Below are 19,020 nucleotides of genomic sequence, written 5' to 3' on the forward strand. Positions count from 1 at the left end.
TGGCATTATGGCTTATTTGCTTTGGGTGTTTATAGTTTTTAAAGAAAAATGAAAAAATTACAGTTGATTCCTCTACATCTCTCTGTCATAAATTCAGAGTTTGTAAGTTGAGTAAATACAAATTTCATACACTTATTAATAGATGCATATCTATCATCATAAAGTATTGCTTTCAGATTTATAAACTTTGTATAAATGAACCACACTATGGATATTGTTTTGAAACTTACATTTTTTGCTCATCATTGTTTGACATGTTTCTAGGTTGATAAATGTGGCTCAAGTTTAGTGGCTGACAAAGTATGGCCCATGGGCCAAATCTAGCTAGCCACCTCTTTTTGTACATAAGCTAGGTATTATATGTAAACTATTGCTGCTTTCACACCAAAACAGCAGAGTTGAGTAGTTGCACTGGAGACTGGATGGCCCAGAAAGCCCAAAATATTTACTGTCTACAGAAAATATTTTACTACATTTATTACTACATAAAATAGTAAATATTTACTGTTTATAGAAAGATTGCTGACCTCTGATCTAGTTCATTCTTTGTATGGACATGTCATTATTTATCTGTTTTCCTGCCCAATGGGGGCACTTACTTCCTATTTCTAAGAAGTGATGCTTTGGTGAACATTGGCGCGCTCGCGCGCACACACACACACACATATATATATATGTTTTTACACACACACACACACATATATATATATATATGTTTTTTTAACTGCATCCCAGTTTCTGTTTTTTCTTTTTAAGTATGGAAGCTCAAGTATAAGATGTAGATTTTTTTTTAAGCTTTACAAAAAAAACAAAATAAAACAAAAAACTCCTTTTGCATTCCATAAAAATTGACAGAAAAGCACCTGGCCAGAAGAGCAGACAGTCAGCAGGCCCCACTCTGTGCCCCCACCACGTGGTCTCCGTGGGACAGGAGCCAGTCTGTGCAGGACGAAGATGAGGGCCACCTCCTTTCTCCAGGAGCTATCCCCTGTCCCCCCAGCCCCAACCCCAAGCAACTCCCAAACACGTGGAATCAGATTTCCAGCTTTTCTTCTCTCTTTCACACACCATAGTTAGTTCATAAAATTTTTTTGTTTCACATTTTTTACACCAATGTAACAAAAAGGGGAGGGAGGCAGGGTTGGGGGCTGGGGCAAACAAAAGCACACGGGCCCTGTGGAAACAAGGAGAGTTCTGATATATATATATATATTTTTTTTTCTAACCAGATGGGTGACAGCATTTCCAGTATAGCATATTGATCATGAAATAATTAAGCTTTTTCTATATTTTGGTACTGCTTTCCATACTTAGCCAAAAAAAAAAAAAAATCCAAGGCAGACAATGGCCCTGTTAGCTGATAGGTATAGGTATGTTATTTAGTGATTTGAGGTAGAGAAGGTATTTTTATTGTTGATTTAAATGCTTTTTCTCAAAGTGGATTTTTCTTGCTGAAGAGGGAAAAGTACCGAGTGATCCATATGGAGCAAAGGGAGAGTTACGAATGATCCTGTCAGCTGCAAGGGAGTACCTCCTGTTGGCAGTTAACTGTATTAGGTCATGATGATGTTATTATTTAGAGCTGCAACTTGATTATTGAGCATTTACTAAAGTACAAGCATAGTATTTTTTAAGATTTTTTAGAAAAGATTTTATTTATTTACTTCAGAGAGAGAGTGAGAGTGAGAGCGAGAGCACGGGAGCAGGGAGAAGGGCAGAGGGAAAGGGAGAAACAGACTCCCTGCTAAGTGGAGAGCTCTATGCAGGGCTTGATTTCAGGACTCCAGGATCATGACCTGAGCCAAAGACAGATGCTTAACCAACTAAGACACCCAGGTGCCCTGGACAAGGATAGTATTAAACACCTCATGTGCATTATCTTATTTTATTCCCATAACAACCTGTAGAGGTAGTAATTACTGTTCCTTATTTTGAGAAGAGGCATCTGGGATCCAGAGTTTGGCCCAAGGTCATGTTTAAGTGAGGCTTCAGGTTGGACCTCTCCACCAGCATTAGGCGCAATGCTCGTCAAGGGGAACACGGTTCTCCATGGTAGACCTTTGAAGATGGGTTAGCGGATACTATGGGAATCCACACTGCTCTGAGGCACAAGTGCTCATCAGTCCCAGTCTTGGCTCCTTTAAGCTGGCCCAGGCTTCCTGCACGAAGAAGTAGCCTTGGTTTTCCAGAAAGGTCAAAGTTTACAACAGTGAGAGTAATGATCTCATGTGGTTCTTTTGTAGAAAACTGAGGTCAGGGCCATTTTTTCTTGTCCTCTCAGCTCAAAACTCCACTTTCTCAAGTGGGCATTATACTGTACCACAGGTAAGTGGAAGTCGAAGATTGTCTAAGGGATACTAATGTCAGACACAGAGTTCTTCCTGAACAACTGGGCAACCGCCCTTACACTTTCAAAGGTCTGAACTCCTAAATGTCTTTGTCCCGCTTCGGTTTATGGCCAGGGTGGGCAATACGTAAGGAATCCTGAAAACTTTCACAGGGATAGTCTTGCTACTCTTATTAAACCAACCAACTAACATGCCCACGAGACTAAATTACTGTCCCAAGCTGCATGGGTATCCTTTTTCTCGCTGCTGTGAAATATGGTAAGGATGTGAGCTTGTCTCTTATGGCTATAAGCTCCCAACCCCCTTGAACAAGACAGAAGCCAAGTCATGTAAAGCTGCTAGAGAGACGAATTGTTTCTTTGCTTTAAAGAAAGCTGAAAGCAGCAGGATTCCTCAGGCATTTTCCTATGGAACTGACACTAGTTTAAATACAGTTATCTAATCCACAGGTGGACATACAGGTTCGGCTCACTGGCACAATTGCCAACTAAAAGGTTGCAAGCTGTCACTTACTTCCTCCCTTAAACTTGCTTTTAAGCTGTAACCTGGCCAGTTGTTAATCTCCTCAATAAATAGCAAGAAAACTCCAGTACCCTGCTTTCTAATGACAACAAAAAGTTTCTGCCATGAAATTGAATTGTCAACCTGGACTTTTCCACGGCTGATGAATATCAGTTGTACAATCAGCGGACGTGTAGACTTGTGTACACAATCTGAAGTCTCTCGTACCTGCCTCATATGTTTGCCTTCTGAAGGTGCCTATTGAACATCAATTCAGGGACTCATGGTCATTCTAAACTCATTGTCAGTTGGACTTCTTTTTGCATATTGATTTTTTGATACCACCAGCTTTAAACTTAATCTGTTGTGTGACAGCAAATAGTTTTGAAATTATGACCCTAAGCACGCCCACAGGAAAAGCCCCTGATGAACACGACTTTATCACATCACTTCCAATTAGTCTGTGGGCTATGTCATTGGATCTTCACATCTGTGCAATTGTAATCACCCTAAATGCAAAGTTCTGCTTTTTCCAGTTAATATGATTCACATGTGGACTGCATCTTGCATGTGTTGAAATGGTTGTATTACTGTGTGTCTGAAAAACTAAGTCTTTATGGTATGGGAAAACCACAAAGGAGTGGGAAAACACGTACAGCCTAAAGAATAATTAAAAAGCAAATACTCATCTAGTTAACTTCCAGGGTTAAGGAATAGAACATTATCAGTACCACCCCCCATAGCCTCCTGAGTGACCCTCCCTATCATGGTTTCCTCTCTCCCCTCTGTAGGGAAATTATACAGACTTATCATCCACATGCTTTTAATAGTTGTACCACGTATGAACAAACCCTGAAATAACCTGGTACTTCTCTTTGTTTTTGTCTATCTTTGAACATTATGTACATTGAGTAATACTCCATGTGTTCTGTGATTTCTTTCACTTAATGTATAAGATCCATCCATGTTGCTACTTGGAGCTAGGTTGATTCTTTTTCATTGCTTTATATTTCAGTATATGACTGTACCACAAATTATTCATCCTGTTATTGGACATTTGGGTGGTACTCAGTTTGCTTTTATGAATAATGCTGCTATGAATATTCTTTTATTTCCTGTTGAACATCTGTGAAGTTGTACATGCATCTTTAGTTTAAAAAAATGCTGCTAAATGTTTTTTCTTATGGTTATGGATTGGTGAAAATTCTAGTTGTTTCATATCATCCCTGGCACTTGAACTTGTTAAACTTCTCAATGTTTTTCCAGTTTGGTGGATGTTTATAGTATTATGGTGCTTTTAATTTGTGTTCCTCTGGTTAATAACGAGGAAGTATATACTTTCAAATATTTGTTGCCCATTTTTAAATCAATTTGGGGGCCATATTTCATAGTCCCATAAAAAGACATCTTATTTTTCCCTAATTCCTATGATTTGAAAGATCTAAAGTTTTTTTTCAATATTTTGAGTATAGTTGGCACATACTGTTACCTTAGTATACAACATAGTGATACACTTTCTTTATATGTTATACTATGCTCACCAAGAGTGTAGCTACTTTCTGACACCATACAACACCCTCCTCCCCTCTGGTAAGAGTGCAAAGAAAAAGAAGCCCTCCTGCAGTGTTGATGGGAATGTACATTGGTGTAGCCCCTGTGGAAAACAGTGTAGAAGTCCTCCAAAAATTAAAAATAGAATTACCATATGATCCATTAATTCTACTGAGTATTTATGCTAAGAAAATGAAAGCACTAATTTGAAAGACTTTTGATTAATAAATTGCATTTATAAGAATGTTTTTAGAAATGTAATTGCTTGTATTTGAATGCAACATATTTTTATATGATTTTGGAATACAAATAATAATTTATATATAATACAAAAATAGGTAATATTAATTGGGTCATTTATTCATTTGATTGTGCTTGTTCCTTTGTTTTTCTTTTTTTTTTTCTTTGTTTTTCTAAACCTTGCAGCTGAGTACCACTACCTGGAGCCTTGACCTAGGCACTTTTTTAAAAAAAGTTCTGAAAATGTCCATTGGGCCCTTTTTGCTACCTTACGTTCCCCCTTAGTGGTTTGGAAATGAGGCATTGGACTAGAAACTCAGATTTCTTTCAACCATCATCTGTGTGTTTGATAAAGCATAAATGTCTGTTGTTTTGCCTCCATTCACAGATTTGGGAGCTATGCAGTATTGAATATCAGGAATCCTTTGCATATTTTTAATCTAATTTCTTTTGGGGGTTATTTCTTTGGAATATGTTTCCAAATGTGGAATTCCTAAACTTATTTTAACCTGGTACCTTGTATGTTAGGAGATGAACAGATCAAACTAGCTATTGACCTACAATCTGTCTCACAGCCTTATTTCATATGCATTTTGTTAATTTAATTTGTAGACAGAAGTGGTATAGATTTCTCTTTTAATTTGACTAAACATTGAACTTAGGGACTTGATTTTTAAAAAAGCCGATTCCTTGAAAAATCATTTATTGAAAGCCCAGTGTATATTTGCATCCTGTTCTCAGAATAAATGATCAGTTCTTTAATTCCTTTGTATTCTACTTGAACAAATGACCAATCTGTGACATTATTGAGTCGGTCAGTGGTGAAGATTTATGGCTATGAAACCTCACATATAAATTAAAGACAATTCTTAGAGAAATGTGCTTAAGATATTTCCAGATTAACCTTATTAGCTGTGGAGGAGAGCATTGTTAGTATTGATCACCTGTACCTGGAAATGTCCTAAATAGAGTGTTGAATGACTATATTTTACACCTGAAACTAATAGAACGTTGTCTATTAACTGGAATTACAAACTAAAAATAAAAGTAAATAAATGTTTGATAGAGTTCACCTGTTAAAAAAGAAGAAGAAAGTATCCAAAATAACTGGGAAGTCTTGAACATTCTCCATTTCTTTTTTCTTTTTCTGGGACTGTTACCTTTTACCACTAGCTTTCACTGAATTTACATAATAAATCCTTATATATAATAGATTCTTGTTAGAACGACATAATGCAGAGGTTCTCAGCGGGAGGGGGGAGGTTTGCCCCTGGGGGAACATTTGGTGGTGTCTATAAACATTTTTGGTTGTCACAGCTAAAAGAGGAAGGTGAGGCTAAGAAACCCGCTCTAGGTTAAGCAAGTTTCTTTCCCTCAGTTGCTTCCCCAGTCACTGTTGGTTCCATGTTTTATGAGTTATTATGAATTCACATTTGTGTTCCATTTCTATGCAATGCAATTTGCCAATTTTAAGTGTGATTTGATGAATTTTGACGAAAGCATACTGTTGTGCAACCACACTATACTCATTTCTAATATGTTTAAATTTTAGTTCTGTAGCTTCAAATATGCATTCATTAAATGAATATATTATGGGGCAGAAGGAAACTTAACGAAATTCAGGTACTGATGGGTAGCCTGTGACTGATAACATAGAACATATATGGTAATCTGTGAAGGGTGATGCCCTTCAGCTGAGTATTACTCCATTTTAATTTGAATCTGGTGAGTGCTTCATTTTACTTGGAGGGTCATGTTTATTAGTCATCTGAGTGATTGACTTGAGGGTCAGTTGCTACAGTATAACATAGGAACCTGTATTAGCCTCTATCATAAAGTACCTTTAGGTCCACACATTACTGGATTCCTTGGCACTCTCTAGGTTTTTTGTTTTGTTTTGTTTTGGGTTTTTTTGGTTCATGCAGGTTAAAATAAAACTGAGTGTTTGAAAGCAAACCCAGAATATATACTTCTGTCCTAAAGGATAATTTCCAGAATGTTGGTTACTTTGGTGGTTAAATTTAACCTTGGTATGTAGTAGCAGTTGTCTGCGGTAAAGCGAATGGAAACCCTTGCTTACACTGCTGAACCACATTCTTAGAGGGGGAGCTTTGTCTTTACCACGGACTGCTGTAATTGGAGTGTGGGAGATGATTTGAGATGAGAATTGGAGATCTGTGTGAATCTGGAGAGAAAGCAGGTGCTTTCTCTTTTTCCCTTTAGTTCCCTTTCCAGGCAAGGTAGTATTCATATTCCAGGTTTCATAGGGAGTTTGTTAGTGTGTCTCAAGGAGAAACACAGAGAAGTTAGGTGGGAAGATGGTTAGCAGTTCCTCTCAATTTGTGTTCATATTACTATCCTGTAATGAGAATATAATAGTTCTTATATAATAGCAAAAAATGAGGTAAGGTTTGGAGCATTGCAAAATTTAGAGGCTTTTAACTACATTTTAAGTACTATAGATTATGGCTCAGTGTAACCATAGGAATATTGCTGGTTTTATTTGTGGATTGAGTTTAGGCAAACTATCAACAGTACCAAAATGATACTCTGTGAAAAGGAAACAAAAATCTACCCACAAATTTAAAATGCTGTGTCTGCTGTTTTCCTCTCTTGGTCTTATGCACCAATCAAGAATTGCTGGAGAAAGAAGTCATGTTGAACAATCTGCCAATTCCCCCATATAATCCTGGGATTATTTGTGTCACCCCTTATGGTAACCTGAGTATTTCGGAACACTCATGATGAAGAGTCTTCCAACTTGAGAAAATCAGGACTCTTACTATTTCAAATGCTAAGAAAAGATTTTTCTGTTTGGATGTATGTTTGTCCTCAGTCCCTTCTTCCATGGCCTGTTAGCCTGGGGCGCCATCTTACCCATGGCAATTGAGTTCCAAGAGTGAGCATCTTGTCCGGAAGAAGTGATATTTTGGAGTGGCCTTATCTTTGTTTTGAAAAAAGGCATTGATAGAATGATCCCAGTTTATTTTTAATAATGGACTAGAAAGAACTCAGACAAGAATCTCAGGCATTTAAATTCCCCATTGTTTCTGCTTCTGTTCACTGCTTACTTACCATTCTCTACTATGTACATTCACTGGCCCTCTTGACAGGGTATTTTGCTAATGGATACGTGGTTTTTTAACACCCAGGCGAGGCTAGGTTAGCGTGAGGACAGATTGGTTTTTTTGAGTTTAGAATTTCTGTTTGATGGTGCTCATGCCTCTTAGTTGGTTAGCCACGATTGCCAATGAACCCCTAAGAGATAACAATTTGGTGAAAGTGCTTAAAGAAGAAGTGTAAGACTCAAAATCTGGAGGAGCGCAAAAGATTTGGAATCCTGCTGTACTAAACAGATTGTGTCCTGATGTTTTTCATTCAACGAGAATTTTCCCACGTCTTTAAAAATCCTTTCAAAATAGCATTAAATGGTCATGTATTTTTCTATCCTGAGATTCATTTGTATAGCAAGCCGTTTTCCTGCTGTGGCGTATATAGATTGTTTCTAGTTTTTTCACTAATATAAGATTGTGATTAGTAACTTTGAACTTAAATCTTTGGCTTTGCATTTCATTATTTGCTTAAGCTAACTTCCTTATGAAAGGATTAACTATGAATGTTTTTAGATATTGAAAATTTTTGCCAGAAAAGCTTTCAGCAAGGATGTTTGCCAATATCCTCCTGCTAATTGCATAAGAAAATGTTAATTACAGCACACTACTGCCATTGACAAAGATTTAAAAACATTTTAGAATTCATAGTTTTAAAAATGAGTAAATTATATATATATATGTATTTAATTATAAGGTAAAACTTTAAAATCTGTATTTTTGAATTTTCTTTTACTCTGGCCCTTTTTCTATTAGTGATGTTTTATCATTTTGTAAGAGTGTTTATACATTAAAGCTGTCTATTTTTTTGCGTTTTGCACATTACTTACTACGTCATTCCTCTTGTAATTTATTAGGTAGGAGCTATATAAATTATGAATTTGAGAAAATAAAAAGCAAACTCATATATAGCTATAATACTATAGAAAAGGTTGGTATTAATGCCTATTAACTTCTCTATAAGGACCTGACTGGGCATAATCCTAAAGGTATCATGGCTGAGAATTTGTGATCTGATCTGGAGTCAGCTTTTCTTAGCACTTTTATGACCCCTTTGCCCCTTTTTTTCTTAATTGTCTCACACCTCTTGAGCTGGGTTGGTGTGTTAGTTTATTGTACAAAGGTCATCTCTCCTAATTGCAGGAAGTTGTTAGTCTTGGCTATTTAAGACCCTTGATCAAGTTTCCTAATACTGTCTTTTAGCTTCTAAGAAGTTTTCTCAGTTTTGCAATGTCACAGGTATGTTTATTAGGAATGGCTCATGTCTCTTAGCCTGGCCATGAATGCTTAAGATAGTTGTTGCTCTCAGGGAGTTTATATTCCAGTGGTGGGGAGCATGCAGTGAACATGGAAAAAAAAGGTAGAATTTTACCAGGCATATCTGCTTGCTTGCTTGATGATTTTTAACAACATTATTGAGGTATAATTGACATGCCATAAACTGAGCATATTTGAAGGGTACAATTGGAAATTCGGCATATGTATGTACCTGGGAAACTATCACCACAATTAAGAAAGTGAGCCCATCCATCCTGCCAAAAGCTTCCTGTGCCCTTGGTAATCTACCATCATGCCACTTCCGATTACCCATTTCCAGGCAACTGCTGATCTACTTTCCATCACTACAGTTTGGATTTTCCAGAATTTGATAGATATGGAATCATACAGGATGTACTGTTTTATCTGGCTTTTTTCTACTCAGCACCATTATTTTGAGATTCATCCATGTTGTAATGTATATTTATTTCATTTTTTCATTTCGAATTTATTCATTTTTATTCCCGTGTAGTTTTTCATTAAATGGATATATCTCAGTTTGTTTACTCATTCATTTGTTGATGGACAGACTTTTGTGTTTTTTCCAATTTCTGGCAATTGCAATAGAGCTGTTATGTATATTTACATACAAGTTGTTTCTATGGACATATGCTTTTCTTTCTCTTGTGTAAATACCTAGGACTGCAATGGCTGAATCATATGGTAGGTATCTGTTTAACTTTTCTAGAAACTGCCAAACTGGTCTCCAAAATGGTTGTACTGTTTTACATCCACATCTACAGTTCCAGTTTCTCCATATCCTCACTAACACTTGGCATGGTAAGTATTTAAATTTTACTCATTTTAATAGGTGTGCAGTACTATCTTGTTGCAGTTTTAATTTGTATTTCCCCAATGATTAATGATGTTGAGCGTTTTTTGTTCTTATCCATATTTTATTGTGGTAACATACATATAATATAGGATTTGCTGTCTTAATCATTTTTGTGTTCATTTTAGTGACATTAAGTACATTCACATTGTTATGTAATCATCACTACATCTATCTATGGAGCTCTTTCCATTTTGCAGAATGGAAACTCTCTAACCCATTAAATAATAATTCCCTGTTCCTCCCTTCCCCAGCCCCTGGCAACTACCATCTTACTTTGTTTCTCCATGAATTGGATTACTCTAGGGCCCTCATAATAAGTAGAATCACACAGTATTTGTCCTACTGTTTATTTCACTTAGCACAGTGTTCTCAAGTTTCATCCATGTTGTAGTATATGTCAGAATTTCCTTCTTTTTTAAGGCTGAATAACATTCCCTTTTATGTATATATCACATTTTTTTTCATGTGCTTATTTGCATCTGTATGTTCTTTGGTGAAGTGTCAGTTCAGATCTTTTGCCCATTATTTTTTGGAGGGTTGTTAATATTTGTGTTGAAGGTCTTTATATTTTTTGGATACAAGTCCTTTATAAGACATATGATTACACATATTTTTTTCCAGTCTGTGTCTTGCTTTTCATTCTCTTAACAGTGTCGTTAAAAGAGCTACAGGTTTTAATCTTGATAAAGTGCAATTTATCAATTTCTTCCTCTAAGGATCATGCTTATGGTTTCATATCTAAGAAACCTTTGCCTAACTGAAGGTCACAAACGTTTTCTCCTAAGTTTTCTTCTAAAAGTTTCTAATTTTATGTTCTACATTCAAGTCTACCACCCATTTTCATTTGATTTTTGTGTATAGTACAAACTTTGGATCAAAGTTCTTTTTTTTTTTTTTTTGGCATATGGGCATCCAGTTGTTCCGGCACCATTTGTTAAAAAGACTTTTCTGTTAAATTGCCTTTGCACTCTTGTTGAAAGTCTATATCTGTGTGGGTCCATGTCTACAGTCTCTGCTTTCATCCATCTCTTTGTCTGTACTTTAGTCCCACACTGTCTTGATTGCAGAAACTTTATAATCATTCTTGAAATCAAGTACTATTAGTCCTCCAACTTTGTTCTTTTTATTCCATTTTCTGGAAGTGATTTATAGAATTAGCATTAATTCTTCCTTACCTGTTTAGTAGATTTCACCATTGAAGCCATCTGGGTCTGGAGTGGAAAGGTTTTTTAACTATAAATTTATTTTCTTTAACAGATAGATATCTATTTCAGCTTTTCTAGTTTTTGAGTGAGCTGTGGTCATATGTATCTTGTAAGGAATTAGTCCATTTCCTCTAGGTTATCAAATTTATTGGCATAAAGTTTTTAGTAATATTCTCTGATTATGCTTTCAATATTTGTAAACTCTATAGTGGTTTTCCCCCCAAACTTCTTGTTGTAATTTCTGTTTTCTGTTTTTCCAGATCAGTCCAGCTAGAGGTTCATCAATTTTATTGATCTTCTCAAAGAGCAAGTTTTTGGTTTCATTGATTTTTCTGTGGGTTTTTTGTTTGTTTGATTGATTGATGATTGATTGATTTTGGTCTTAGTGATTTTGGCTCTGGTCTTTTTTCCTTTCTTCTACTGACTTTGGGTTCAATTTTCTCTTGCTTTTCCAGTTTCTTAAATGAGAAGCTGAAGTCATAGATTTGAGATCTTTCTTCTTTTCTAATATAAGCATTCGATGCTATACATTATCCCCTAAATACTGTTTTAGCTGTCTTTCCAAATTTTGAATATGTTGTCTTTTCATTTTCATTCATTTCAAAATTCTTTATAACTTCTCTTTTGATTTTTCTCTTTAACCCATGGGTGCTTTAGAAGTGTGTTTGTTATTTTGTTTCCAAATAGTTGAGGGATTGTCCAGAGATCTTTATCTTATTGACTTCTAAATTAATTTCTTTGTGGGAAGAACATACTTTATATGACATGAATCCCTTTTATTGAGATTTTATAGCTCAGAATGTGGTCTTGGCAAATGTTCTATGCATGCTAGAAGAGAATATGTATTTTGCTTTTGTTGGGTAGAGTGTTCTGTGTATATCAATACTGCTAAGTGAAGTAAGTCAGTCGGAGAAGGACAAACATTATATGTTCTCATTCATTTGGGGAATATAAATAATAGTGAAAGGGAATATAAGGGAAGGGAGAAGAAATGTGTGGGAAATATCAGAAAGGGAGACAGAATGTAAAGACTGCTAACTCTGGGAAACGAACTAGGGGTGGTAGAAGGGGAGGAGGGCGGGGGGTGGGAGTGAATGGGTGATGGGCACTGGGGGTTATTCTGTATGTTGGTAAATTGAACACCAATAAAAAATAAATTAAAAAATACTGCTAATGTTGAAAATTCCTATATCCTTAACAAATTTTATCAATACTTGTTCTATCAGTTGAAAGAGTCTTTTTGAAATCTCCACCTGTAGTTCTAGACTTGTCAAATTCTCCTTAAAGTTCTATCAGTTTTGCTTCATGTATTTTGAAGTTCTGTTCTTAAGTGCTCTTGTGGTAAATTGAGCCCTTTTTCATTATGAAAGGAACTTCTTTATCACTAGTAATATTTTGTGCTCTGAAATGTACTTTAATATTAATATAGCTACTCCTGTTCTCTTTTGACTAGTGTTAATATAGCTTTTTCTATCCTTTTACTTTTAACCTATTTGTGTCTTTATATGTAAAGTGTGTTTCTTATATTCAGAATATAAGTGGGTCCTACTTTATTCTTTTCCAATTTGACAATCTCTGTCTTTTAACTGGGATGTTTAGATCACTTACATTCAAAAGACTATTCATATGGTTAGGTTTAAATCTATTGTTTTTCAGTGTTTTCTATTTGTCCCACCTCTTCTTTATTCCTTTTTTTCTGTCTTATTTTTTATTATTTCTTCACGATTTTATATTTTTAGCTATAATTCCATGTTTTGTGATTTTATTGGTTGCTTTAGGGTTAATAGTATACATTTTTTAACTTATCAAGATCTGCCAGGATAGTATACCATCTCACTATTATTTTAAGGATTTGACAATAGTATATATATAGTACTTCCATTTCTCCATTTCTAGCCTTTCTTCTTTTTAGACATTTTATTTTTTGTATGCTTTAAACACCACACTACATTATTGTTATTTTTGTTTAAATGGTCCTATTTTAAAACACTTAAATGATAAGAGTAAATCTTAGATTTACCCAAGTATTTGTTTTTAGTACCCTTCATTCCTTTATGCAGATCCATATTTCCACCTGGTATTATTTTATTTCTAAGTACTTATTTCAACATTTTTCTTGGTATAATTTTGCTGGTGGTGAATTCTTCCAGCTTTTGTGTGTCTGAAAGGTTATTTTACCTTTGCATTTGAAAGATATCTTGCTGCTATAGAATTCTGTAGTTTTTAAATTTCTGTATTTTAAGATGTCGCTCCTTTGTCTTTTTTGCTTGTATTATTTCTAATGAGAAATAAGTCATCCTTATCTTTATTCCTCTCTATATTTTCTCTGCCAGGTTTTAAGATATTATTATCATTATTATTATTATTACTTTTTTCTTTATCATTAGTTTTGAGCAATTCAGTTATGATATACCTTGGTATATCATGTTTTGCTTGGGGTTCGCTGAGCTTCTTGAGTATGTAGGCTTAATGATTGCACAAAATTTGGGAAATTCAAGCTCATATTTCTGCCAGTCTTTTTTTGTCCCACTCTTTCTTGGTTTCTTTTATTGCAGAATGGCACTTAGAAATTAGGACCTGTGCCCTAGGTGTGCTCATTTGGTACTGGGATGTGATTGCTTCTAGGCCTTCCCAGTGGTTAGGACATACATGTAAATGTATACTAACTATGCAAACACGTATATCAGTCTCTTGTCTTTTTTCATTCTATCATCTTCCTTCCTTCCTTCCTATCTGCCATCTTTCTATCCATCAAGTTATGAGCTCATACTGAACCTCTCATTCTAATCCAACAATACATAGTTCATTCTGGTCTTTCTCTGACAGTGAGAAACCTGGCTCTCATTGTCTATGGCATATGTAAATATATTCACTTACTTCTTTAATCCTAATATAAACTAGTTTTAGAATTGCTAACCCAGGGATGCCTGAGTGGCTCAGGGGTTGAGTGCCTGCCTTTGGCTCAGGTTGTGATCCCGGCATCCTGGGATGGAGGCCAGCACTGGGTTCCCTGTAGGGAGCCTGCTTCTCCTTCCACCTTTGTCTCTGCCTCTCTCTGTGTGTCTCTCATGAATAAATTTTAAAAAATCCTAACCCAGACTCCTGTGAGAAACACATCTACTGGCTAGAATACAGTTCTCAGTACAATTCTTTTTTGGTCTTAAATCAAGATGCTGTTTTCCACAATTACTAAGACTAGTTCTTTTCTTTCCCATTCTATTCCGTGTGGTTACTTATTTGCTTGTGCTACAGTTGGGCTGTTTTGTTAGTGTTTGCATTTCATTTTGCTCTCTTACCTTAAAACACACATATTTTGTTTGGTTTTAATTATTTATATTTTTCATATGTGAAGCATTACTCTGATTCTCAGAGTCAGGGCTTTACAAAAGGGTATACTTGCAAGTGTCACTCCTTCCTCATCCCTACTATCCCTTTCCATTGTGTCCTCTTCCATTCTGTCCTATCCACCTCTTTATTTATTTATTTATTTATTTTTTATTTATGATAGTCACAGAGAGAGAGAGAGAGGCAGAGACACAGGCAGAGGGAGAAGCAGGCTCCATGCACCGGGAGCCCGATGTGGGATTCGATCCTGGGTCTCCAGGATCGCGCCCTGGGCCAAAGGCAGGCGCCAAACCGCTGCGCCACCCACGGATCCCTCCACCTCTTTAGATAACCAGTTTCTTTCGTTTCTAGTGCAATTTTGTTTAGTTTCTAGTTTACCGTCACTGTATGTCTTTTGCACAAATGGGAAGATACATGAATGTTTTCTTACTCTTTCTCATTTTTCTTAAATGAAGGTTCGCATACCATAGATACATTTTTTTGCACTTCGCCTTTTTTGCTTAACAGCTTATCCTGCAAATCATTCCATACCCATGTCAGTTCATGGAGACCTTTCTTGTTCTTTTCTTACAGTAGCAAAGCACTCCATTGTGTAGCTGTACCATAGTTTATTTAGCCACTCTCCTTTATGTTGGCATTTAGATTGTTTCCAATTATTTTGTGATTGGTAATAACTTTGCAGTGAATAATCCTGTAAGTATTTTTGTATTGGAGATATTTCCTTAGTATAGATTCCTAGAAGTGGGATTCCTGGGACAAATAGCCCTTTTTGTCCCTCTGTTCACTTGAAGAATTTCTGATCTCTATCAGAAAACAGAAGCTTTTGGAACACCTAGGTGGCTCAGTGGTTGAGTGTCTGCCTTCAGCTCAGGTCATGATCCTGGGGCCCTGGGATCCAGTCCTGCATCGGGCTCCCCACAGGGAGCCTGCTTCTCCCTCTGCCTATGTCTCTGCCTCTCTCTCTGTGTCTCTCATGAACAAATACATAAAATCTTAAAAAAAAAAGTTTAAAAGAAAATAGAAGCTTTTCTTTGCATTTCCCTCCTCCCATGGTTTTGAGTGAAGCAAAAATAAATTTGCAAAGGAATGCAGGTAAGAACTTTTCCCAACATGTCTGGTACTTTAAGTACACTTTTTCTAATATCTAGCCTTTATCCTGTGGACATTTGATTTGTACAGTCATTCCCCCTTCTTTCTTTAAATATCTCTCTTCATAGAACACTCTTCCATATGTTCTGAAATGTCCTTAATTTGTAGCTTGAGATTTGCCCACTGAAACGTAATTATCTGCATTTTATCTTTATCTTCCCAAGTTTAAAAATACAACAAAACTGGTGTTACATTAATGATACATAGCCAATTGAGGACAGTTATTTTTTTCTTAACTGCATTTGGTACCATGTGTGCTGAAGAATCTTGTTTTAAAGAAAGAAGATAACTGTGGATAGTTTTCAAGTGGTGTAGAAAATCAAACTTGCTGAAGTGGTGGAGAACCCCTCCCCCCCATGTTTGGTCTCAGATGAAACTTTTTGTTAAACACAAACTCTCAAGTTGGAATCAGTGGCCTGGAAGGATCAATCTTGAGTATTCCAAAGGCCTTTCTTACTGTCTTCCACAAATGTCTCCCCCTCTGAAGCACCAGTGAACATATTCTTCTTTTTATCTGATCTGTTATTTTTGTAGTTCTGCAAATCTTTGTGAGAGACCAGAGTTCCTCTGGATTATATCTTGGAAGTCAAATTTCCACTGGGGCTTTTACATCAAATTGCTCTTCTCACAGGCTCTTGGGTGCCAGATTTCCTTCCAAAATGACAGGTTGCCGGATACGCACTTCTACTGCCCTTTATTTCCCAAAGTCATCTTTGATTTATTGTGTGTATCTGGGGGTAAGAGCACAGAGGAAAAGAGAAGCAAATGCCTTTATTTTCAGATAACAGCTTCCGAATAATCATAGTCCTTATCTGCATGTTAAAATGGACAAGTGGTGCTTTGGCTACTTATGTCAGCTGCCTGCAAATGAAGTAGTCTGTACCTTTCAGATCCTTTACTTCCTTAATGCTGTGAATGGTCCACTGGGAGAGGAGAAAAATAATCATAAATCTGATGTGTTATTTGGAAAATAATATTGAGATCCTAACATATTTTGTCTTTAATTTCTTTACGACACTAATAGACTTAAGTAGAAAAATGAATGGCGTTGTTTACTCTAGATTATTTTACATGTGGAACTGTTGATATTCTGAAAGCTTAGTTACTTGTTAGTATCTATTACATAATCTCAAACTGGAGTGCTTGTTTTTTTAATCTGTATAACTCTTGTCTATTGGATGTAGGTCAACGTTGGGGCTGACGAATTTCTTCAGTAGCTTTGCTACTCAAAATATATCCAGCATTGGTATAATCTGGGACTAGTTGGAAATGAAAAATCCTCAGGTCCGACCCTAGACCTCTTGAATCAATTTCCATTGTTCATAAGATCCCTAGGGATTCATGAACACAGTAAGGTTTGAGAATGGCTAACCTAGAAGATGGACAGTTTGTTTAGGAATCAGGGCATCTAGAATTTATTCCTGTTCCTTTTTTCTTTTTTCTTTTTTTTTCTTTTTTTTTTTTTGAAACAGGAACATCTTAATTCTCTAAAACTTTGATTTTTTTCTCACGTTTAAAAACTGATTTATAACTGGATTTTCCCAGGCTCACAGGAGATGAGCAAAGAGATCATTTAGATATGATGTCTGAAGAGATACTTTTGAGCTCCTCAGGGAAAAGCACATAACTAAAAATTTGGCATTATTAGTGACTCACTCTGCCTACCTACTAAAGTACCTTTTGATAACTTCAGGCAAGGAAGGATCTCTTAGTTATATAGTCAATCCTCATTATTCATGGATCCTGCAAATTTGCCTACATGCTAAAAATCCATTTGTAACCCCCAAATCAGTACTGCCTTTGCAATCATGCACAGAATTGCAAAAAATTTGATTCACCTGACACACATTCCCAGTTGAGGTTGAACATGACAATGCTCTGGCTTCTTTTTTAAACTCTTATACTGCAAACAAATGTCCTTTTCATGGTCTATTTAGTGTCACGTTATTTCCATTTTTGTGCTTTTTGTTGATGATTGTAGTGTTTAAAATGATCCCCAAATGTAGTGCTTAAGGGCTGACTAGTGTTGCCAGGGGTAAGAAGGCTATGTGTGATGTGCCTTGTAGAGAAAATGCGTGTGTTAGATAAACTTAATTTAAGCATGAGTTATAGTGATTTTGGCCACGAGTTTGTGTTAATGAACCAACAATATATATTAAATAGGTGCCTCTCAACAGAAACATACATAAAGTAAGGTTATGTATTGACTGGTTGACAAAATTCTGTGGCCACCCAAAGTGCTCAGGAATCTATCTCTGTATTTCCATTAGGAGTAATAGGTCTGTGTCAATTCAGTGTTTGTGGTGACTTTATAGAACGTGAGTGCTGTAAATAATGAGAAGTAATTGTATGGGGATTTTTTAAAGGTTTTATTTATTTATTTTAGAGAGACCATGTGGGCAAGCCAGTGGAGTGGGGAGCAAAGGGAGAGGGAGAGAGAATCTGAAGCAAACTCCCCACTGAGTGCAAAGCCCAAGGAGGGGCTCTATCCCACAACTGTTTAACTGACTGAGTCACCCAGGCGCCCCTCAACTGTATGTTTAAAAAACAATTAGACTAGCATCCCATCTGGGCAACATTGTCTCCTTTATAGATGATGGAGAGGCAAGTTATAGGAAATTTAGTTGTGGTGTACCTGAGTGGCCAAGTTGCTTAAGCATCCTTCTTTTGATTTTGGCTCAGGTGGTGATTACAGGTTGTGAGATCCAGGCCTGCCTCCAGCTCCCTCTTCCCCTCCCCCTAGTGCATGTGCTCTCTCTTTCTCTCAAATAAATCTTTTAAAAAAGAAATTAGTTGTATTCTGTGAGCACAAATTCAAATAAAGATATCTGGTAATTTACAAAAAACATACTTTACCAGTATTTGGAGGCTTTCTCGGAATTGAAACAATATGATAGGGAGGCTTTTCTCTTCCTCTGAATGAAGTTGCATTTTTTTAGGCATGGCATATGAAACAATTGTACCCCAGTTGCTTTTAGACCACCAGTTTGTGTGCTAAGCTAATTTTCTTTTGGCTCTGTGTCTTCTTTTTCAGTCACCTTTTCTCCATAAATATTACCGAAATCTGTGTCCTGCCTTCCTGGGTCCTTGTGGCTGTGTCAGTCCAGGTCTACATCACGTATTTCCTGTATCCTAGACTAATGTTCCAGCTGCTCTTACCTCTACCCCACCCTCCAGTAACAGCCCACTTTCTACTCTAGCAAATCTGATCCTATCCCTCCACTGTGTGAAATTGCTCAGTGGCTCCTTACCTTAGGATAAAGTTCCCAATACTCTGAGATTTGACCTCAGACTTCCTTGCCACTGTGCTTGAAGATCCCTGACCACTTGAAAATCTCCCACCCCTATGCCTTTGAATGAGCAGTCCCTCTGCTTCCCTTTTTTCTTCATCTACCAAGCAGTTACCTCTAGGTCTAAGA

At 36.4% G+C, this 19,020-nt stretch overlaps 1 protein-coding gene across 2 annotated transcripts in view; it reads left to right on the top strand.

Moving 5' to 3' along the window:
* The window catches only part of TSPAN7 (tetraspanin 7), a 128,760-nt gene that overhangs the window by 18,763 nt on the left and 90,977 nt on the right, over positions 1-19,020 (top strand). The window contains exon 2 of one of the 2 annotated variants that reach the window (XM_035712261.2): positions 9,756-9,847. The exons of the other annotated variant lie outside the window; for it this stretch is intronic. Coding sequence (XP_035568154.1) covers positions 9,779-9,847 — 69 coding nt within the window. The 5' untranslated portion in view covers positions 9,756-9,778. The remainder of the gene's footprint in view (positions 1-9,755; positions 9,848-19,020) is intronic. 2 annotated transcript variants of the gene reach the window in all.

This window comes from Canis lupus, chromosome X (assembly GCF_003254725.2).
Source record: "Canis lupus dingo isolate Sandy chromosome X, ASM325472v2, whole genome shotgun sequence".
NCBI classification, from domain to species: Eukaryota; Metazoa; Chordata; class Mammalia; order Carnivora; family Canidae; genus Canis; species Canis lupus.